This window comes from Xyrauchen texanus, chromosome 10 (assembly GCF_025860055.1).
Source record: "Xyrauchen texanus isolate HMW12.3.18 chromosome 10, RBS_HiC_50CHRs, whole genome shotgun sequence".
Taxonomy (NCBI): domain Eukaryota; kingdom Metazoa; phylum Chordata; class Actinopteri; order Cypriniformes; family Catostomidae; genus Xyrauchen; species Xyrauchen texanus.
In genome coordinates, this window is record NC_068285.1 from 8,736,923 (window position 1) to 8,761,912 (window position 24,990).

The following is a 24,990-nucleotide window of genomic DNA, read 5'->3' on the forward strand; positions in this document are numbered from 1 at the left end:
GTTTAAAGGCATGAAATACTCAGATGACATAGGCCTACTACATTTCCAAGATTCAAGCGTGACTGCTGTGTATATTTTCCACTTCACGTTTTGATTTGTAACTAGTATCACCTAATAATCATGCAAAAATAAAAAATACATTATCTTCCATACATTTTCTAAAAATGTATGTCCTCTTATGTGGACAGCAGGACTAAGATAGACATTTTAAATAATACCAAGCTCTATAGAAAGTCCGATTTTTTTTTTTTAATTTTTTTTTATTTTTAAATAAAATTTTGTGTTTTGCAACCATGTGTATTGGCTAGCTCTGTAGCATTTTTACCAATCAGAAATTAGCTTAATTAATTCTGATTCAACGTAATAGCAGCATCATCCAATCACAACCATGTTAAAATAAAATTATACATTATAAATTCTGAATCTACAGTATGTACTGATTATCATTGTCCCGTGTCTGCCAGAGTTGTCCAAACATCATCTGCAGCCTGAAACTGGACTTTTGATCAGATTTTAGGACTGAATGCACTTAACTGCATAGAGAGCTATAGGATGCTCCCTTGCTCCCTATTTAGTGCATGACTTAACCTCCAGTGTGCTGTCTGTCTGCACTGGTCTCAGAACAGTTTGAAATGCACCTTATTTTCATCCTAACTCCATGTAAAGCTTCTGAAAGCACAACTTTTTCAGCTTTTGCATGAATTCATGTATTCTCAATGCATATAGGATTCTCATTAAAAACTAGCGCTATTGTCCACTACAGTGATCATTGCGTTTAACAGCATGGCGTTTCAAAATAAATCACTAGAATTTTTAAAAACGGCAATTCGGATGAAACTAGAGACTCTAATCTTTTGACTCAAACAGGTTTCAATGTAAAAACTTAATTGGGTTTCTTACCAGATGTAGTTTTGTTGGCATTTCTTCCAAAGACAAACACCGCTGTGATCCGCACCATGTTGTTTTTATCACATGACTCCATGCATCAAAAGTTAAACCCTTTACTGACAGCACAGAGTGTTCTGAACTGAGATCAGTCGGTTTAAATAAAAAATAAAATGATGCATAGCGTTTAGTGAAGACAAAACACAACGTCCATGCAGAAGAATGCGTGGTCGCACAAGGGTTCACACTGTATACAATACTCAATAGCATTCGATTAGACCTTCTATGTCCAGTGTGACGAATGAACCAAAGGCAAAGCCATATTTGATCAGACTGTGGTAAAAAAAAATATTCCAATAAATGTCTTTCTTTGTACACAAAATTGTATACAAGATAAAATGTTCAAGATAATAACTGGATAGAACTGATCATTAGGCAACAATGCAATACTGTACTACTTTATCGTTGCATACTGCACACTGTATCGTATACTATAAAAGCAGCATGTAGTATGCAATGCACTAGTATTCCATTTCAAACTTAGCTTCAATGGCTTAATCTTTGACTGGTGTCTTAAACATCTCGCCACGTGTTCTGAAGGTGAGACAAAAGCATTAATTATTTGTGCTCTGAGTTCCATTTTAAGCACAGCGGCGGAGGGGGGCCAATCAGCCTATGACAGTGAGAGGAGACAGGAGCGTCCCGTAACTTCCTGCATCTGACAGTAGTGTTAAATGTTCCTTAGTTCTCCGGTGCCAAACAAGAGGTGAGAGAGATTAAACCAGCCATCTAACTGCAACATGAGCACAGGACTATTTTTTGCTCTTTAATAGGAAACCCTCGATATGTTGGTATATTTAGTGGTGATTGTATATTTAAGGAACAGTTCACCCAAAAATTAAAATTCATTCATCATTTACTCATCCTCATGCCATCCCAGATGTGTATGACTTTCTATCTTCTGCAGAACACAAACAACATTTTTCAGACGAATATTTCAGCTATGTAGATCCATACAATTCAAGTGAATGGTGACCAGACCTTTAAAGCTCAAAAAAGCACATAAAGGCTGCATAGAAGTGATCCATACAACTCCAGTGTTTATGATCTGATAGGTGTGAGTGAAAAACAGATCAATATTTAAGTCCTTTGTGCACTTATGTAGCTTGCAGAGACCATGTTTGTTGATAATGCAGATCAAAATAGATTAAACTCAAAGGAAGAGCTCTATAACAGCATCCATTAGTAAGAGAGCTGTTTCCTGAGAGCACTGTAAGTCTTAAAGTTTCTGAAGATCACACATATGGGACAAAGAGGAGTTTTCTGGAGCCACGATTAACTTTTACCCCCTGTTCCATGAAGACGATCTTTGCGAGAAAGACCATCATCATAAATAATACAGTATCACTAGGTCCAATCATAACAACTTGAATGACCCGAATCTGAAGACAACACTAATGTTTTTTGAAGGTTAAAATTAGAGTTCATTTATTATGTTTATTAAAAAAACTAGTGCGCAGCTTACAACTGCTTATTTTAAATCCTATATGTTGTGTATGTTTGGATATGTTACCATGCTACATATACATTTTATAGTAGTATAGTATGCAGTATTCAGAGGCTACTGTGCATAGTAAGCAATGTCTTTATGGATGTATGTTGGCCTTTATGCAATGTCTTTATGCATGTATGTTGGTCTTTCATGCAATGTCTTTATGCAACGTCTTTATGCATGCATGTTGGTCTTTATGCAATGTCTTTATGCATGGATGTTGGTCTTTATGCAACGTCTTTATGCATGGATGTTGGTTTTTATGCAACGTCTTTATGCATGGATGTTGGTTTTTATGCAACGTCTTTATGCATGAATGTTGGTCTTTATGCAATGTCTTTATGCATGTATGTTGGTCTTTATACAATGTCTTTTTGCATGGATGTTGGTTTTTATGCAACGTATTTATGCATGAATGTTGGTCTTTATACATGGATGTTGGTCTTTATGCAATGTCTTTTTGCATGGATGTTGGTCTTTATGCAACGTCTTTATGCATGGATGTTGGTATTTATGCAGTGTCTTTATGCATGGATGTTGGTTTTATGCAACGTCTTTATGCATGGATGTTGGTCTTTATGCAATGTCTTTATGCATGTATGTTGGTCTTTATGCAACGTTTTTATGCATGGAAGTTGGTCTTTATACAACGTATTTATGCATGGATGTTGGTCTTTATGCAACATCTTTATGCATGGATGTTGGTCTTTATGCAATGTCTTTTTGCATGGATGTTGGTCTTTATGCAACGTATTTATGCATGGATGTTGGTCTTTATGCAATGTCTTTTTGCATGGAAGTTGGTCTTTATGCAACGTATTTATGCATGAATGTTGGTCTTTATACATGGATGTTGGTCTTTATGCAATGTCTTTTTGCATGGATGTTGGTCTTTATGCAACGTCTTTATGCATGGATGTTGGTATTTATGCAGTGTCTTTATGCATGGATGTTGGTTTTATGCAACGTCTTTATGCATGGATGTTGGTCTTTATGCAATGTCTTTATGCATGTATGTTGGTCTTTATGCAACGTTTTTATGCATGGAAGTTGGTCTTTATACAACGTATTTATGCATGGATGTTGGTCTTTATGCAACGTCTTTATGCATGGATGTTGGTCTTTATGCAATGTCTTTTTGCATGGATGTTGGTCTTTATGCAACGTCTTTATGCATGGATGTTGGTTTTATGCAACATCTTTCTGCATGGATGTTGGTCTTTATGCAATGTCTTTATGCATGGATGTTGGTCTTTATGCAATGTCTTTATGCATGTATGTTGCTCTTTATGCAATGTCTTTTTGCATGGATGTTGGTCTTTATGCAACGTCTTTATGCATGGATGTTGGTCTTTATGCAACGTCTTTATGCATGGATGTTGGTATTTATGCAATGTCTTTATGCATGGATGTTGGTTTTATGCAACGTCTTTATGCATGGATGTTAGTATTTTTGCAATGTTTTTATGCATGGAAGTTGGTCTTTATGCAACGTATTTATGCATGAATGTTGGTCTTTATGCAACGTCTTTATACATGGATGTTGGTCTTTATGCAATGTCTTTATACATGGATGTTGGTCTTTATGCAACGTCTTTATGCATGAATGTTGGTTTTATGCAACGTCTTTATACATGGATGTTGGTCTTTATGCAACGTCTTTATGCATGGATGTTGGTCTTTATGCAACGTCTTTATGCATGGATGTTGGTATTTATGCAATGTCTTTATGCATGGATGTTGGTTTTATGCAACGTCTTTATGCATGGATGTTAGTATTTTTGCAATGTTTTTATGCATGTATGTTGGCCTTTATGCAATGTCTTTATGCATGTATGTTGGCCTTTATGCAATGTCTTTATGCATGTATGTTGGCCTTTATGCAATGTCTTTATGGATGTATGTTGGTCTATTTGCAATGTTTTTATGGATGTATGTTGGTCTTTATACAAAGTCTGTTTCCAAGATGTAAAATAATTGGAAGTAACTCACTAAAGTGAATTAAACTAAATGTTTACAAAAGTGTAAACGTAATGATGTCATGTGAAAACAATGTTCTGTCATTTATACACTGCATACTATTTCACATACTTTAAAAGCAGTATGCATTAAGCACACTAATATTCCATTCTAAACAGAGACCTTGTCTTCTTCAATGTTTCATTAATGGCTGATGATCTAGATCGTTGATTGTTGGAGCGGTTGATATATTCCGGGAGGTCAAAGACACCACTCATGTTCTGCATTGATCAGCGTGACCTTTAGCTGAGTTTAAAGGTCACATCAGAGCCACAGAGGATTACTGGAGATGATCAGAATAATTCAGGTGTCGATACTTGTATCAGTCGAGATCTGAAACATTTAAATCACTTTAAGGATGAAAATGCTCTGTTGGAGAGGTTGCAAGCATCATGTAGAAATGGAGATGTAATATGCAGAGCTACCAAACTTATAATTGCTATTGCATTTATCAGAGGTGAGTGCATACCATGGATGAGAAGCATGTATTGAATCTCGAGAGAAGTATAATCAGTAGGAATTCAGCCATTAAACACTCCGAGCACAGATGCAGGTCTGAGACATTTACATTTACATTTATGCATTTGGCAGACGCTTTTATCCAAAGCGACTTACAGTGCACTTATTACAGGGACAATCCCCCCGGAGCAACCTAGAGTTAAGTGCCTTGCTCAAGGACACAATGGTGGTGACTGTGGGGATCGAACCAGCAACCTTCTGCTTACCAGTTATGTGCTTTAGCCCACTACGCCACCACCACTCCACAGACATCAGGATCAGTGCTCGATAAATACAAAATGATCCAAGATATCCAATTTTCAGACTCCATCACCAATCCCTCTTACAGATCATTTTATTATCCAGTCAGTTCCCAAAATGGATATAATCATGTCCAACCATTAATTTTTTGTTGGTGTTAAATATCCTCTTTCACTAAATGGGTAAAATGGGTTGCAAATGGCACTTCATATTGGCATAATTCAATGAGTGGCATTCAGTTATCATTGCATATATATATATATATATACACACACACACACAGCCCTTGGCCAAAAGTATTGACAGTGACATAAATGTTGAAAAAATTGCAGAGTTTTCTGCTTCATTATTTGTAGATTATTTTTTCACATGTTTCTATGGTATACCGGAAAACAATGATAAGCGTTTCATGAGTTTTAAAGGCTTTTATTGGCAAAAACATTCAATATATGCAAAGAGTCAATATTTACAGCATTGATCCTTGTTCTTCATAACCTCTGCAATTTGCTCTGGCATGCTGGATATCAGTTTCTGGGCCAAATCCTGACTGATGGTGATCCATTCTTGCCTTATTAGTGCTCGGAATTGATCACAATTTGTGGGCTTCTGCTTGTCCACTCGCCTTTTGAGGATTGACCACAGGTTCTCTATGGGATTAAGATCCGGGGAGTTGCCTGGCAACGGATCCCAAATTTCAATGTAATGATCTCCGAGCCACTTCATTATCACTCTTGCCTTGTGACATGGTGCTCCATCATGCTGGAAAATGCACGGATTATCACCAAATTGCTCCTGGATCGTTGGGAGAAGTTGCTTTTGCAGGACGTTTTGATACCATTCTTTATTCATGGCAGTGTTTTTGGGCAGGATTGTGAGAGGGCCCACTCCCTTGGATGAAAGCAACCCCACACATGGATGGTCTCAGGATGCTTCACTGTTGGTATGACACAGGACTCATGGTAGCGTTCACCTTTTCTTCTCCGGACTATCGATTTTCCAGATGTCCCAAACAGTCGGAAGGGGGCTTCATAAGAGAAAATAACTTTGCACCAGTCTTCTGCTGTTCAATCCTTGTACTTCCTGCAGATTTTCAGTCTGTCTTTGATGATTTTCTTGGAGAGAAGTGGCTTCTTTTCTGCCCTTCTTGACACCAGGCCATTGTCCAAAAGTCTTCGCCTCACTGTGCGTGCAGATGCACTCACATCAACCTGCTGCCAATATTGAGCTCTGCGCTGGTGGTGACACGATTCAGTAGCTGACTCCTCAGGAGGAGACGGTCCTGGTGCTTGCTGGACACTCTGGGACGTCCTGAAGCCTTCTTCACTGCAGTTGATCCTCTCTCCTTGAAGTTCTTGATGATCAGGTAAATGGTTCTTTCAGGTGCAATATTCTTTGCAGCAATTTTCTTGCATGTGAGGCCATTTTGATGCAAAGCGATGATGGCTGCACGTCTTTCTTTAGAGGTAACCATTGCGAACAAACACACAATGATTGGAAGCACTTCTTCCCTCCTTTTATAGCAATCAGTGTGCTCTTATAATCCAATCAGAGTGATAGAGTGATTTCACCTGACTAGTACTCATTCACACTTTCCCAGGTGCTGCACCTTTTAACTAGTGAAATTATGTTTGCTGGTCATTTTGTGCCAGGACCAAAAAACAGTGTTTTTGTGATAAAGTTAATTTTTTTGGCCATTGAAGCTTTTTGCAATTATTTAAAATGCATCTGATCACTCTGCACAATAATTTAGAAACAATGTGAATCAACACCACAACAACTGAAGCAGAAAACTTTGCGAAACTCAACATTTATGTCACTGCCAATACTTTTGGCCACGGCTGTATACGCTTATTTTGCATTGCTAAACATATATTGTGTAAAAGTGTCTTTACTTTTGGCTGTTTGATAAAAAAAATAGTCACGAAGGAGATGTGAAATAATGGTTTATTTTAGTCTATGTATTTAATTGGAAATTGAGATCAAGTTTGCTCAGTTGTATACTGTACATTTTGTCAAATGCAGTAGGTCATAGGTCATCCCAGTATTTAATGCATACTGAAAATTCACATACCGTACATAATATCTACTGCAAAAAAATAAATAAAAAATATAGTATGAGTAGTAGTATTGTGTTCCATTCGGTACATACAAAAATAATGTGTAATGCGCAATGTAGGTAAAGGCCCCCCCCCAAAGCACTTTTAATTGTATTTTCTACCAGAACAATAAAAAACTACCCCTTTAGCTCCTTCCTAATCACCTGTTTGTCTCTGTACAGCAAAATTGTCTTGATCCATGAGATCATTGCGTGCAATGTCTGGCTTCTTTTTGAGGTGACACTGCAAATTGATTTAGCTAATGAGAATCCCTGAAATTACCACATATTTTCATATTTAATACACTTTCAATGAAGCATTACAAGGGTATTCCTAAAGCATTATTTATAATGTATGCATAATAACTTATAATAAACTTTCTTGTGACTTATAATGTATTATGTACAGTGCCTAACCTTTAGTAGTGCTGTTACTTTGTTCATGTTTGAGTGTTTCCTCTGAGGCCAGTGTTCATTTGAAGCTGATACCTCTTTTACATCTGAAATAATGGTGTGTGGTTTACAAGAAGGCATTGCATTTGTCATTTAACTTAAAGTGATACAAGACCACTCATAAGTTGAAGATGTTGTGCAGTTTTTGATCTTAAATAATGTCAAAATATGGAAGTTGCATAAATGATAACTACTGTATGAGACCTACGTTATAAGTTAAAATAAGTGTCATAATGCAGTATACTCTTAAAAGTTATAGGTTAATGGGTGGGACAGTGGCTCAGTGGGTAGCACTGTTATCTCACAACAAGAAGGTCCTGGGTTGAGTCACACAGGGCCTTTCTGTATGGAGTTTGCATGTTCTTCCCATGTTTGTGTGGGTTTTCTCTGGGTGATCCGGTTTCCCCCACAAGTCCAAAAAACATGCAGGTTAATTGAATTGGAGACTCTAAATTGCCCCGTGTGTGAGCGAGAGTCCTGCAGACACTGGGGGTTGTGTCAGGAAGGGGATCCGCCGTAAAACTGTGCCAGATCAAATATATATGTGAAGTGGACCCTGCCATAGTGAGGGACTAACGCTAGGATGAAGATGCATGCATTATAATGTGCTAAAAATAGCCTTATAATGCATTATAAATACAGGCTTCATAGAAAGTGTTACCAAAATATTTATAAGTAATTTTACATTTTGTTCAAGGTGATTATATCAAAGGGTTTTCATTAACTGTCCAATAAGAGAAAGAATAGTGGGGGAGGTCGTGGGGTCTAAAGAAATGGAGCACACTGTTTTTAAGTGGTTATTTTGAATAATCAATATCTTTATTGGTTATTCAAAAAGCATCTTGCTGTCTCTAAAGTGTTTGCATAAGTTGACCAATTTTACCCCGTAACTATTTTCCCAATACATACAGTATTCACTATGATCCCCTATGAAGTGTGGGGTAAAAGTCCCCCTTGACACCTTTGTTTAAAACATTCATTTTAGTCAAAACAACCATTAAAATGGTGCAACTGTGGCTCAGGTGGTAGAGTGGGTCGGCCGCCAATCGTACCCGGCCCACATGACTCCACATACGTGTCCTTGGGCAAGACATGGAACCCCAAGTTGCCCCCAATGGCAGGCTAGCGCCATGCATGGCATCTCTGCCGTCATTGATGTGTGAATGGGTGAATGAGACGCAATGTAAAGCGTATTGAATACCGTTAAGGTTAAAAAGGCGCTATATAAGCGCAGACCATTTACCATTAACCATTTATTTCTTTACACAAGTAATATTTCTCCATCAATATAAAATAAAATGCATTGTTATTTTTAAAAATGTTCTGCAACCAGTAAAACAATCCCACTTTCCTTAAGGGGGCTCCATTGTGCCTTATGTGATGGGTCTATCAGAGATGCACAATGGTGTGTTTAAATGACATTTAATTAGTTTAATTTACTCTCATTGAAAGCCAATTAATGGCATGGACTATCTGAACTCTGTGACCCAGTTTCAGCGGTGATTACATTTGAGTGCCGTTAAAGACTGATGAGCGGTCGCCCCATGCACACGCCCGTGCAGCCCCATCACAAACCTGCCTATTGGCTGCAAAATAATTAGCCACTTAGTATGCAAATGAACATTACAATGCATGACTTTTGAAAAGCAGGAATGTAAATGCCTTGTTCCAAATCAGTCCCTTTGTAAATGAACGATGGATCTGTTTGTGTTTATGTGCGCTTCTTTTGTTTGTTTGTTTGTCAATCAAATGCAATGTATCAGTGCCACAGAGCACGGAGGGAAAATGTGAAATTACATGCTACACAGGCAACCTGCCAATTTGATTTGATTCTGGAAAATCATATCAAGCCATAATACTGCAGCTGCAGTGCGAGTGTTTCACGAAAAACACGTTAACTGAGCTACAAAACAGACTGAAAGTGTGATGCACGGACAAAGAGGTTTAAATGGCTGCAAGGTTCACGAAGTTTCAATTATACCAGGAGCTATACAATTTATTTGTATTCTGTGCTTGAGCAAAATGACATTTTTTATGCATTATGTTTTGCCTTCCATATAGACCATCACCTGGACATTTGGACCTGGTGATCGGGACTTCACTTCATTTGACGGTGGCGATGAATGACTTGCTGTCATCCTGCTGTTTGATTAGCTTTAAAATGATTAATTGGCTACAGCGAGTGATATTTGGGTGGAATTAATGCTTCTCCGGTCTGACTGATGAGCTGTCTTTATCAGAGGCAGACAATGTTTAAGGACAGCACAGATGATTGTTTGTTTTCTACAGTGGGCTGTCATCGAATGAGTACTAAGACTTGAAGTGTATTAAACTCACTGCTTGCTGGTATTTACAGTAAAACTATCAAAACAGCTATTGATCCAATAAGCTGGAGCAATGATAATTGATCATGAGTAGTTGCATATTAATTACATATTAGTTAATGGTATAATATTAGAGGGAAAGTCAACTTGGTGTAACCTGGGGTTAAAAGAATAGTTTTGACTGAAATAAGTCACACAAAGCCACTGTACGCCTTTAGATGGCTTAATAGCTAGTGGTCACAATGGACTTTAAAAAGACTTTAAAAAGAGCCAGGTCTCGTAAGCAACCAAATTGGCCCGATTGCTAGGGAGGGAAGAGTCACATGGGGTAACCTCCTCGTGGTCACTATAATGTGGTTCTCGCTCTCGGTGGGGCGCGTGGCCTCCACATGCAGTAACGCACTCAACAAGCCACATGATAAGATGCGCAGATTGACGGCCTCAGACGCAGAGGCAACTGAGATTCGTGCTACGCCACCCGGATTGAGGCTAATCACTACGCCACCATGAGGACTAAGCACATTGGGAATTGGGCATGCCAAATTGGGGAGAAAAGCGGAGAAAATGAGGAACTGAGGAAAGGTGTCCTTTGATAAAATCCTGCTTAAAAGTACTCAAAGCATTACTCCCGTAGGCTCTCAATGGAGAACAGCACACGTGTGACAGAGTAATGGAGGCGGGGCAACAGACAGGATTGGTCGGAAGTACTTTTAAGGCGGGGCTTAGCGAAGGATCAATTGTGGACTATGTGTTTAAATGTAGATGTGACCAATCTACAATCGTATAATCTTGGTCATCTAGTTCGATTTCGCAAAATAAAACGGTCTGGTACAATTTCAGTCGGACTAACATGTTTACATGACATTTTAAAAAGACAAACTGTTGCTTTAATTCGACACGAATCAAACTTGTTAACAGTGTATGTAAATGCACTCATTGTAAGGTTCCTCAAAGGATACCGTTGCACTGCCATCAAAGTAGTGTCCAAAAACATAAAAACATTTTGCCCCCCATGACTTTATTAATTAATTACATTTTACAAGTAATGGGCTTTAAAACAACTCCCTTATTCAACTAAAATAAAGCATAACCAGTGTTGGGTAAGGTACTCTAAAAAAAGTAATTATTTACTAACTACTAATTACATCTTCTACAGTGTAATTAGATTACAAATTACTTTAATCTGTAATAAGTAATGCAATTACTTTCAGACACTTTCTAAAACCCTGATCAACCTCGGCCAGATGAAAAATACAAGGATAGACATGAAACTGTTCTTTTAAATAAACAAATTAATTATTCATGAACTGGCCAAAGAATTTAAGGGGGCAGCGTGAAATTAGAAAACACATTTGAACATTTAGACGTTACATTTCGATTTTAAATTCACCGTTGTTTTATATAGAATATTTAACGCAATTACATCAGAAGTAACTGTAATTAAATTACTTAAAATGTATAGTAATCCCTTACTTTATACCACCCAATGAAAATGTAATTGAATTACATTCATTAATTACTTAGTAATGTGTTACACTCAACACTGTGTATAACCATGTTTTGTTTTAATTTTTTGACAGGGTTTTTGGGACATGACACTTACTTTGAAGTATCATGTAAATGTAATACAACTTAAAGATAAGTAATCATTCAGTACCCTTGTTTATACCAAAGTAGGCTGCCAACCATGGTATTGCCATCTGGTACACTTTACAATGGTAATGCTATAGTACATTTGTAAGGGTCACCAGAGCACTTGATCACATATTTATTAACCCAATCATTAATTTTGACCAATTTAAGGCGATAAATGAGACAAAGAGGGCTGGTGTCACCCTGGTAACACTTACCGAACGGCAACATGCACAAACGCGCGCTACCGCCTAGATTTGGGACTTCCGAGTCATTTGATCGAATCGGTTCTTTCAAACAATTCGTTTCAATTAAATGGTTCAAATCAAAGCCTCACCGATTCTTTTGAGTCATCACCCGAATGTGTTCTTAGAAATCCCCGCTTCATTTCTTTTATGTAAAAATCATATTTTTCATTGTTTGTGCCAAATGTTGTGTTATTAATGCAATAGTTGTGTCAGCAACATAATATTTTCCCACCTTTGACTATTAAAAATATTGATGTCAACTATGCTCCATTATGTAAACAACATCTAAATAAAGATAGGCTATCCCTTACAGTCGAGAGATTCAAATCACTTTGACTCAGAGAATCGGTTCGACCGAGTCATTCAAAAGAATCGCGAAGCGGAAATCACTACGAACCCTCGAACCCCTCCCAGTCAGTCACCCCCGAGCCCATGGCCACGAGCACAGCCAACAATCTCCAAATATATGAGAACGCATGTGAAATGAGGCGCGCGAGCATCACGTCACACGTTTGCATGATTCTCTGAGGATGTCAGCTTCACGGATGCGGCGATTGATGAGCGTTTCTGTCGCAGGTAAGAAAACGCTTGTCGCCTGTTGCACATACACGCATGAAACAAACGTGTTAGAGACTGACATGCATTCATCTGTTTCGTGTGTGTGCAACATCTACATGTTAGAAGCTGGTAGAACTGCAGGACTGTGCATGCAAAATCAAATAAGATGATTTGACATGCGTCAGTCTGTGGCTGAGTTATTGCGCCCATTTCACATGGCATGCACCATATGACATGTCATTATTGTTTGTATTGTGCAATCTGTATTTACAGCTTGGGTTGCTTATGGCTGATGTATCTAAAACCAGCCTGGCATGAACAACTTTGTGGTAGTTATTGATTAATCTTCGAGAATAAAGCCCAAATAATCATATTTATTGAATATAGGCTCAGGTTCACAATGCACTAGGGTGTACAAAACATCAACTGTAATATAGATGAGCACTTTTCATTGTTGAGCAAGTAGACAAAAAGTTATTTCCATTACGCAAGTCCCTTATTTAGAAGCGCCTAGAACTGGCTTTGAGTGCATTGGATGCTGTCTGTTGTTGCAGATGCCTTTGATCACACAGAAAGGGTCACAATGCATGTAGGAGGCAATAGGATTGGGATCAGGGGATTAAAGCTTATTTGATTGGACTATTAGTATGCTTGAGCAATCTGTTCTGTGTAGTGTGCCATATAATCCTTTTAAACACCACACTTGACCCGTTACTATTTGATAAGGCGAGATCTCCACAATTAGATTTCATACAATACATTCAATGCATGCATTAAATGCACAAGTATTCCTTAAAATCCCTCTGCTGTTGAACCACAAACATATCAGTGCAATTTGTCCTCATCCTTTATCTTGAATAGGATAGTTTAGCTATATTTGTTGATCGAATATTCCCACAGATTCAAAGCTTATTGAATGAATGAATCACCGCAAAGTGCATTAAAGCTATTATGATTTCTTCCCCCAGCTTCATAATAGTCATATTATAGACTTTAATGTGTTTTGATGGTTATGGACGTGATGATAAAAGCTTCACGATCTGGTTGGATTTCTAAGACCTGTTACCTGTGATCCGTTTGCTTGTCTGGACTGATTTAATATTAAAACATGATGTCCGTCCGATAGTGACTGTTGACGTTACAGTTAAATTGAACAATGTGTACATTTCTAGTAAAACCAATTTTTGTAATCATTTTTAGCTGTAAAAGTGTGAATTGCCATTTTCTTTTTTTTTTTTTGTATATTAATATTTATGTCCATCCATCCATCTTCAACCGCTTATCCGAAGTCGGGTCGCGGGGGCAGCTGCTCCAGCAGCGGGCCCCAAACTTCCCTATCCCGAGCCACATTAACCAGCTCTGACTGGGGGACCCCGAGGTGTTCCCAGGCCAGTGTGGAGATGTAATCTCTCCACCTAATCCTGGGTATTCCCCGAGGCCTCTTCCCAAGCTGGACGTGCCTGAAACGCCTCCCTAGGGAGTCAACTGACTCCTTTCGACTTAAAGGAGCAGCGGCTCTACTCCGAGCTCCTCACCCTATCTCTAAAGGAGAAGCCCGCCACCCTTCTGAGGAAGCCCATTTCAGCCGCTTGTACTCACGACCTTGTTCTTTTGGTCATGACCCAGCCTTCATGACAATAGGTGAGGGTAGGAACGAAAATTGACCGGTAGATCGAGAGCTTTGTCTTCCGGCTCGGCTCTCTTTTCATGATAGAGCGAGTGCAATACCGCCCCCGCTGCCCCGATTCTCCAGCCAACCTGCCGCTCCATTGTCCCCTCACTCGTGAACAAGACCCCATACTTGAACTCCTTCACTTGAACTCCTTCACTTGGGTAATATTTTTATGTATTTTTTAAAAATAACAACAGCAACATCAAACACAGTTTAGGATTTTTGCAGAGTTGGTTTGCAAAAATGACACTAATTTACTATATTTCTTGAGATGGTTAAAGGCGGAGGCACACCGGACGAGAAGCATCACACCCTAATTAGGTTGATGAAGCCCGTTGAAAGGATAGGGGCGACCGGAGACGGTAGTGAGAGAGAGTTACGGGCAGCTGCCCGTACACCTGTGTGTGTTTCCTTTTGGTTCAGTTCTTGATTAAAATATTATATATTATCAAGCTGGTTCTCGCCTCCTCCTTTCCATTGAACTGTGTTACACTGGTGCAGAATCCCAGGAAGGAGGAGGGTATGGCTTCATGACCCGACCACTCCCCTTTTCTCCCCAATTTGGCATGCCCAATTCCCAATGCTCTCTAAGTCCTCGTGGTGGTGAAGTGACTCGCCTCAATCCAGGTTGCGGAGGACGAATCTCAGTTGCCTCCACATCTGAGACCGTCAATCCGCGCATCTTATCACGTGACTTGTTGAATGCGTTTCCGCGGAGACCTTGCGTGTGTGGAGGCTTCACTCTGTTCTCCACGACATCCACGCACAACTCGCGAACGAGAACCACATTATAGCAACCATGAGGAGGTTACCCCATGTTACTCTACCCTCCCTAGCAACCGGGCCAATTTGGTTGCTTACGACACCTGGCTGGAGTTACTCGGCACACCCTGGATTCGAACTCACAACTCCAGGGGGGATAGTCAGCGTCTTTACATGCTGAGATATCCAGGCCCCCAGGGGTTTTCCCTTCTTAAAGAATGAACAAGGCTAGAGTAATAATATGTCCATTGATAAGGATTTGGGTCGAATTTAATGGAAAATGTTCGAGTTGCGCTCCATGGCGTGGCAGAACTTTGAGCAGTCTCTGGAGTTGTAGATGGCCAAGTGGTGGCGGTGTGTAGAAAACAATTGTTTAGAATTTTAAAACATGACATGTTATCCGTCAGATGCGTCCCACTTGTTTTTATTTGATTTTTTTTGTGGATAAATTTACAATTAGGGTGTAAAGGCTGGTAAAATCACTTTGGACCCTACTCACCCTGCCCACTACCTTTTTGAACTGTTGCCTTCTGGCCGGCGCTTCAGAGCTCTGAACACCAGAATCGTCAGACACAGGAACAGTTTTTTCCCTCAGGCCATCCATCTAATGAACAGTTAAATTGCCCCATTGAGCAATAATTATGTGCAATACACAGTTTAATTCTATTTATATTATTCAACATATCCACTTCTGCCATTACTTACATTGCTCTGTACATAATATACAGGTTTTTTTCTGATCTTTATATAACAGATTGTAATAGATTTGCACTACGTGTATGTATGTGGGTATGTATGAAGGTGAGTGAATGTACGTATATGTGTAATTATTTATTTGTATTCTTTTTGTTTTTAATTACCTATGTCTTGCTGCTGTTTTTGGTATTGTTTGTATTGTTGTACACTGGAAACTCCTGTCACCAAGACAAATTGCTTGTATGTGTAAGCATACTTTGCAATAAAGCTGATTCTGATTCTGTTCACTCGTGTAGTTCGGTTTTCTTGGTCCGGACCAAAAATGAAAATGATACATTTAGTCCTGGTTCGCTTGGTGTTCACACTGGCATTTTCAACTCCGAATCAATGGACAAAACCAAAGGCATCAGGATTTTGTGACTGAACTTGCCAATCATCCACAACAATGCTGGTGAAATGCGCTCGTTGTATGTATACATGTACACTCACCTAGAACTTTATTAGGAACACCTGTACACCTACTTATTTATGCGATTATCTAATCAGCCAATCATGTGGCAGCAATGCACTGCATAAAATCATGCAAATATGGGTCAGGAGCTTCAGTTAATGTTCACATCAACCATCACAATAGGGAAAATTGGTGGCATGATTGTTGGTGCCAGACAGGCTGGTTTGACTGGTATAACTGCTGATCTCCTTGGATTTTCATGCACAACAGACACTATAGTCTCTAGGGTTTACTCAGAATGGTGCCAAAAACAAAAAACATACAGTCAGCGGCAGTTCTGTGGACAGAAACACATTGTTGATGAAAAAGGTCAACGGAGAATGGCCAGACAGGTTTGAGCTGATAGAAAGGCTACAGTAACTCAGATAACCACTCTGTACATTTGTAGTGTGCAGAATAGCATCTAAGAATGCACAACACATCGAACCTTGAGGCGAATGGGCTACGACAGCAGAAGACCATATTGGGAACTATTTTTAGGACCATACTGTTTCTAATAAAGTTCTAGGTGAGTGTATATATGGTGGTATTTTTACCAGCTGAGAACAAAATAAAGATGTGTAACGGAGTCAAAACAGTGGCAGGAATTCCTCCGTTGTACACAAACGAAGATATGCTGATAGGGCACCTGACGGGTGGCTCCGACGCCTGTCCCAAACTGTAATGGGCAACATAGCTCCTATGATGAGAAGAGCCAGGTATGCTTGAGGTCAGTATTAGGCAAATTACTTCCTGTTATTGGTCCGTTTAGACGTCTTTGGTCCATGTTGCGTTCATATATCAATCGAACCGCACCAGAGTTGGTTTGGAAACTGACGTCTCGGTTCGCTTGTTTGGTGCACACAAGGTTCAGATGACAGCGTTCACACTTGTTCAAATGAACCGCACTAACAGAGCAATCGCACCAGAATTCATTTTAATCTAACCAAACCTGCCATGTGTGAACACCCCCTTAAAGTCCATGGAAAACAGGAAAAAAGACCAATTAAGAATACACAAAAAATATTAGTAATTTTAACAGAAAAAGACTGTAAATAAAACTAAATAAACTATTTGGTAATTAAATGTTGTCATAGTATATTTTATTGCAAAGTTATTGCTACCAATGTTTTATCATCAGTTTTAAATATTGATATTTTAACTAAAAAAGTGCATTTTAGCAGAATTGTTTTGCAAAAATTACATTGATTTACTACATGTCTTGAGCTGGTTTAAGATACTCTGTTTTAATGTATTTTTGTATATATTTACATCTGAGGTTTATCCAGAATTCTCATCTAAACTTCAGGAAGTGGTTTATTGTTGACAGTATATGTGTACCATCATCACCTACTTATTTTTCATGTCCTGTGATCGCCTGCCAGTTGTAATATTCTGCACCAGAAAGCTGGCAGTCACAGAACCTTGAGATCTGTGTGAAGTGCCATCATAGATCCCATGTGACATATGCTCTAACATTACATCAGCCGGATACATCAGTCTCGATATGGGCTTGGGATTCAGTCCACACCAGTCCAAAAGAGCCTCAGGCAACACACACACACACACACACACACACACCAGAGCAGTTCAGTGCTGCTCACCTCTAGTGAACAACCACTCAGTCTCGGTGTACGGTTGTCTCAGCTTTGGACTCCGGGGATATTTATTTGTACATTTCTCTATTGATTTATTTTGGATCAGTCTTTTTAGGGAATCTTATACAGCCTGATCACGTGAAATGTATGTGAACATTGCAACATTTTAGCAAAACTGAAATTACGTGTTTCATTTCACGTTTGGCTGCAGTTTCCCAGTGAAATGTCCAGCGGGGAGCGCCAAAACTGAGTGAAATTAGGTTATAATTATATAAGGTATAATAAGGTTTTAATGAATAAAACATTTCTCTTTTTTTACAAAACAGACATCTTTAACCAACACCTAACCCTAACCGATAGTGTTTTAAAATCCAAATTCGAACACATGAACTGAAGCAACCTTGTCATTTTGTGTCGCTTCTAGGTCACTTTCACTTTCATGCATCTTTGGCTGGACTCAAACCGTCAAGCTCAAAGTCCAACGCTCTGTTAGGTGAGCTGCAAAGCAAGCTAGTGTGTATGTAGGTGGGTCTGTAATACAAGTGTTAAAAGGTTTCGTTTTTCAAATCATGCATTAAAGTAAAAGTGTTTTGATATCATAACATAGCGGGGCCTAGGGCTGAAATGATTAGTCGACATTATCAAAACGTCGACAATAAAAAACACGTCGTTGTTGAATAGTCATTTGATCTCATTTAACGTTACACGAGATCATATGAAACTCTAATGATGACGCGAGAGAGGAGCACCGCAGCTCACGCCTCACGAGGAGAGGAAGAAAAGGAGACTCGAAATTAATTTTTGCGGTAATCGATATTATGCTACAAATGCTGTCGATTGAGCTCAGCTTGAACTGAACCCGGAATATTCCATGAATACATTCCAGGCGTTTCCTCGCAGTTTTCTTACTCTAATTGAAATGTTTAAAAGGAAACACGTTTTCTTGAGAATATTGTTTTAATGGATAATCACTTCATAAATTTGTCATATGTCCTTAACATCACTTTCCATCCTGTTCGTTTTTTGTAATATGCCTTTAACAACCAAAGCCAGGTTCTGAGTGACATCATCCTTCAGGAAGTGACAACATTGAGGTGGGCAAATAGCAGCTCATACATCATTACGTATAAGTAATGGATCTGATATATTCCGTAACGTATGTTTGTCTCAATCCGAAACATTCCATTACAAAAATATCTAAATGAACTTCAAGCTGACACCCTCATTTAAGCTAAGTTAGCTAACTTCCTGTTGCCATTTTGTACATAAGTAAAGTAGAGTGCCTGAGTTGGACCAGAGCATATATTCCTGAAGGTCTGGTTACTCTGGTGTACACTTTTAAAGACATACTTGCTTAAATGGCAAAACAAGCATATTAATTTGTTTAAATGTTACTGATTTGAAAAGGTACTGCAGAACATGAATGACCCAGGTAATGAAAATAAAGGTCCTGATGTGTTCGTTTCTATAAATGAATCTTTTTTTAGTTCCGCTTAATCAGTCTGATGATATTCCCGTAACGACTGTGTGTGTTAATTGGAGTGCTCTCAGATATGTGCTGGTGACATGAGGAGAATTCTGCATGCTTTTATCTCTCACCTCAGTTCAGTTGTTTACATCAAGCTGTGATTGGCATCACCACGTATGTGCGAGAGAGTCACATGCTCTTGTGTTAATGTGTGTTGTTTATAGCTCTTCCCCACACCGATTCACCAGCCCCCTGCCTGAAACATACCAGGTTTCTGTCAGGTGACTTTAACTGTGTGCTCAATGAGGGTCTTTATTCAGCGTTGGGGAAGATACTTTGAAACAAGCTACTGATAACGATATGTTGTAAAATAGATTCAGAGCAGTATTTATCTGGCATAGTAACAATGATGCTCTTAATTAGGGTGACTGATGGCGATCAATTGAACAGATCGTTTTACGTTAAACTCAACGGAAACAACTCGAGTCGAAAATTGTGACAAACAGCCGCATTTAACTACATATTTGCCTACTAAAATAAAGGACTCAAAAGAATCAAGTCCTTTATTTGAACTGAACCAATGAATCTAAGATGAACAAATTCTTAATATTCTTATTTACTCACACTTATGTTGTTTTGAGACTGTGAACTATCCTTTTCTGTAATATTTTATAAGATATCGCTTAAATAGGTGTCATTAAATCACACATGTCTTTGTGACATCACTATTCACTGTAAACAGCAAAAAAGAATACAACTGGGGGTTTGGATATCTCCAAGTATCAATGAGTAAAGACTCTGACTATCACTCCTGGAGTCGTGAGTTTGAATCCAGGTGTGCTGAGTGACTCCAGCCAGGACTCCTAAGCAACCAAATTGGCCCGGTTGCTAGGGAGGGAAGAGTCACATGGGGTAACCTCCTTGTGGTCACTATAATGTGGTTCTTGCTCTCGGTGGGGCGTGTGGTGAGTTGTGCGTGGATGCCGCGGAGAATAGTGTCAAGCCTCCACATGCGCCAGGTCTCCGCGGTAACGCGCTCAACAACCCACATGATAAGATGCGCGGACTGAAGGTCTCATACGTGGAGGCAACTGAGATTCATCCTCCACCACCCGGACTGAGGCAAGTCACTACGCCACCACGATGACCTAGAGCGCATTGGGAATTGGGCATTTGAAAAAGCCCACAATTAATATTAACTTAATATTATTAATATTAGCTACACAATATTTGGCAGGTGGTTTTTAATGTTGTGGCTGATTGGTGTATAATAATATACAGTAGTTTCCATTTACTCACCCTCAAATTACTTTCTTTGTGAAACACAAAAGTTCATGTTAGGCAGAATAATAACCTGAGTCACCATACAATGAAAGTGAATAGTGACTGACTGAGAATAAAGTTCTGCCTAAAATCCATGGAAAAGATTAAGTCATGCACATTTGGAACGTCATGCAACTATTATATATATAGTCAAATGTCAAATATCCCTTCATGTTTTTGGCATGGCACCCAAATAAACATGGTCTGCATGTTCCCTATGTTTCAATAGCACATTTGCTTCTTCATTGTCTGAGCTAATGATGGAAACCAGGTGTTATCTCAGGTCATAAATTAGCTTGTCGACTTGCGATCACTCTGTCTTCTTCCTCTACAGACTCAAACAGACGATGAGAGTTGACACTTGCTTCTCTCCAGAGATCCACGGCTCTTGGTGACAGCTCTTCCCACTATGGGGCACTCATGAATGACCCAGGCGTCTGCTCGCTGCGGGCGGGAGTATGTTGACTGCCTGTCAGCATGACGCCGTTGGACTTGTGGCTGGCTCGCTCCATCCCCATGTGTCTGTTCCTACAGAGCCTGGTGCTCATGGTCCTGTGCTTTCCGTCTGCCAGCACCTGCCCCAAGGGCTGCACTTGCCAGCGTTCCGAAAGCCCCCCTCACGGGCTCAACGTCACCTGTAGCCTATCACGTTTGAAGGAGATCCCACCTGATGTCCCGCCAGACACTCAGCTGTTACAACTGGACCGAAATCATATATCGCTGGTGCCTGATCGCATCTTCCACGGCTTGAGGATGCTCCGGAGGCTTAATCTATCCCATAATGCAGTGGAGACACTCGGGGAGGGGGCATTTATCGGTTTGGAGGGATCTCTTGAAGTGTTGGATCTGTCCCACAACCGCATTACTAGCGTGCACAAGGATGCATTTGCACGCTTAAAGGCACGTGTGATTGTGGACAATAACCCTTGGCACTGTGACTGCGCCCTTCAGCAGGCACTCGGTGGCATGGCGCACAATCACGAGGCTGCCACACGCGTACTGTGCCGTAGTTCGGAGCTTAGGGACCAGGAGGGCCAGCCGTTTCTTGCCGTGGATGCGGACTTGTGCAACCTTGCGAAGCGGACCACTGACTATGCCATGTTGGTGACCATGTTCGGCTGGTTTGCTATGGTTATTTCGTACGTCGTTTACTATGTACGGCAGAACCAGGAGGATGCAAGACGGCACCTTGAGTACCTGAAATCACTTCCGAGCAAACCCAAGAAACCGGACGAACCAGAGGACATCAGCACGGTAGTGTGATGTTGCAAAGTTAGAGGACTGTCAAACTGATTGTCGTTTGGGGCGACCGACAAAGTGGCAATTCTAGAGACAAATTCCAGGATGTTGATAAATTGACGCAAATCGTTAATGTCGTCTAACACACTACACCTGTCTTCTCTTTTTCCAATGTGCTTTCCTGTTTCTGAGTATGTATTTAGAACACTTTGTGATACACTTCCAACCCTGTGTCCTTTTGAGTAAGTCTAGTTGGCATAAAGTTGTCCTTTAAAGTGGTTGATACCCACCGTTCTAGTGAGCACCTTTCTTCAGGCAAATTGACACGTAATTTTCTATTTAACTGTTCAGTTGAACCTGGTAACTATCAAGCAAGACACATCATAAAGAGCGCCAATTGCGCTAATGACCAGTACAGGTATTTTGAGAAATTACATCTCAGGTGCAAATGTTGATAGACTCCAATAATTTATAAAAACCCTACAAATGTTTTGTAAGACAAACAAGAATCACGGCATGTCAAAAATGCACATTAGCTTTGCGCACCGTTGTTTTAAAACAACGTAATATACCCTTTATTAGCGAAATAATCTAAAACAAATTGCTACAGGTTTGATGCGGGACATTTTTTCCAACATTCAAAAACTACTATTGTGATCCTGTGCATTTTTATATGATTTGTGAAATCTTAAAATTGTGATCATTGAATCGTAGAGCACAACAGTGCTGGTGTGGTGCATGTCACGTGATTCTTGGAACAATAGTTGAGGAGTGTAGTCAATACCTCCACCAAGTCTTTTGTCGGTGACGTTACTTGTGAGACTCTTTGTCTATGTTGTACCTCACCATGCGTAAAAATGCTTGCAAGCCCTGTGCTAGTCATTTAGCATGTACTCTACGAAATGGTTTCAATGACTGATGGGTATTCGTGACCGAAATTAACCTTGCATTAAGTTCCACCCCTGAAACCAAACAGGCTCAAATTTTGACGTCTGCAATGCCTCTCCAATTAAGAGGTAAATTATGTAATCAAACCAGTTGAGGGCCGTCGACTTCCCCCAGTGCTCTGAGCAGTTGCAGCAGTGCTGCCAGCACTCACTGATTTTATTGTATGTGTACGCTAATGTGCCAGGCTAGCTGTGAGCAGAAAATTACAGCTGTCACTCTGTTCCTGCCCTCAATCTTAAAGCTGGCAGCCGAGTCCAGCAAAGCAAAGCCCCAGGAGGACCAGAGGAGAGACGGCAGGAGAAGAGAGAGGAATTAAAAAACAAGACATTGGTTTAGATCAATCTGCATGGAAAGGAAATCAGGGTCCTTGTAAAAGTAGTGTGGTGGTACCATGGTATAGTAATGGTTTCAGATAGCAATACCATGGCACTGAATGTTTTTTTATATCTTGGTATTGACTTGGTAATTCAAGGTGCTTCAAAGAATACCATAGTATTAACATGGTACATGCAAAAAAAACATGGTAATACCATGGTGAACTTAGATATAACCATATATTAAATTGTCAACTGTTGTACCATTACGATGGTACATGTTTGAAATACCATGGTACCGTGCCCCCACCCACAATATTTACTTTTTTTGGTTAGTGTCACTTCATCTTTTGTGTTTCATCAAATGCATTTTCAGAGCCTTTTTAACAATAATTAATTTCGAAGGTTGGCGCAGTAGTAATTATGACAGATATAACATTGGTTCATCAGAAACATTAGGAAAACATTTAAAAGATTCCACAGATTCGACACCGCTTGCCATTTGCCAGAAGGTACCTGAAATCCCTTTAAAGAATTGTGTTTGAATGTACTTATGTAGTGTGTTGCCTTGTCTAACGGCGCTTGTACTACATGTTTTATTGTGCTGCAGATGAAAGAGCTGTTTACAATTCTAACTCCACAGAAAACACGCTGTAGCCAAGGACACGGAGAGAGATTTTTAAGTGCCTGAAATACTCGTCTATCAGTCTTTTATTCTTCCAGATACCAGTAAATTTGCTTTGAAACATTTCGTTCAGTCTTGCCTAACTCACGTCTACCGGCCCTGAAATGGGACACGACTTTATTGCACAAAGATAAAGGAAAAACTATTGAAGTTAGTATTGGGAAAATGTGTTTTGGTGTTTAAAGTGAGGCTGATATGTGAGGTTGTTATTACTGTTGTGTTAACGCCCTTTCACATGAGTCACATCAAGGCTTAAACGTACCTTTCGAGACTAGTGTCAATCACCGCTTTGACCTCCACATTAAAACTGTTGTAGAAGACTTCACGGAAGGGCAGTTTTCAGTAACAAGAAAGAATGGAATGTACGCAATAGTGAACATAGTAAAAGCAAATGATTTTGATTGGTTGTTATCATGTCGTTTACTTTGCTGGAAACTTGTCGCCTGGTTTGGACACCGAATATCCTTTCTAATAGATGCTTTGCTCCATAAAGTTCAGGGCACTGTAACGTTGACGTGAATCATGTTAATGGGCTTTTCTGGAAAGTAAAGTATAGGGCAAAGTTGCGGCATGTTTTTCTCATGTTATTTATGTTTGTATGTTTTGTTTAGGTAATTCTTTTATGTTTGTGTGCAATTATTTGGCTTGGAAAACATGAAACATTCAAAAGTTACTTATTGTGAATATGTAAAACTGGACAGCAACTAATGGTTCATTACATTGTAAAAGCATGATGTAGAGAAAATGAAATAAAAGATTCATGCACACTGTTCCTGATATAAACGGGTCTAGTATTTTTCCATCTGTTGTACTATTGTGGAGTATAAAAAAATAGTTCATTCAATACTGAAAATGAGGGTGAAAATTCTCCTTGTCAATAAAATTATTACTAAAATCAAATTATTTTTGCTTGACAAAGCCAACATATGGGTTATTCTACAAAGTTGGTTAAGGGTTTTTCCAAAATCCCTAAATCGAGACCAAATACTTTCCAATACTAAATTCTCCTACATCCACCAAATTGGTACAGACCTTCAGGCTGTTCTGACTTAGTGTGCTACTAACTATGAGTACCAGATGATGCACTTATTCAACTGTAAAAACGGAGTGTGGCATGTTGGACACTTCATGCACTCAGCGCTGTGGCTTGCCGTAGGTAGCGGAAGGGGTGTAGGTACCTGTCCATGATGCTGGCTTGACAATCAACTGTAAATAATGGAGCATGTAGCAACTGGCAAAACTTCAGTAAAGACAGCACCTTACAAAAGCT

At 39.6% G+C, this 24,990-nt stretch overlaps 1 protein-coding gene across 1 annotated transcript; it reads left to right on the top strand.

Annotated features, from left to right (window-relative positions):
* Positions 1-12,395: 12,395 nt before the first annotated feature.
* On the top strand, positions 12,396-24,477 carry LOC127650444 (leucine-rich repeat-containing protein 3B). The gene is made up of 2 exons (XM_052135887.1): positions 12,396-12,543; positions 20,869-24,477. The coding sequence occupies exon 2, from the start codon at positions 21,012-21,014 to the stop codon at positions 21,795-21,797; it is 786 nt and encodes a 261-aa protein (XP_051991847.1). The 5' UTR covers positions 12,396-12,543; positions 20,869-21,011; the 3' UTR covers positions 21,798-24,477.
* Positions 24,478-24,990: the final 513 nt, after the last annotated feature.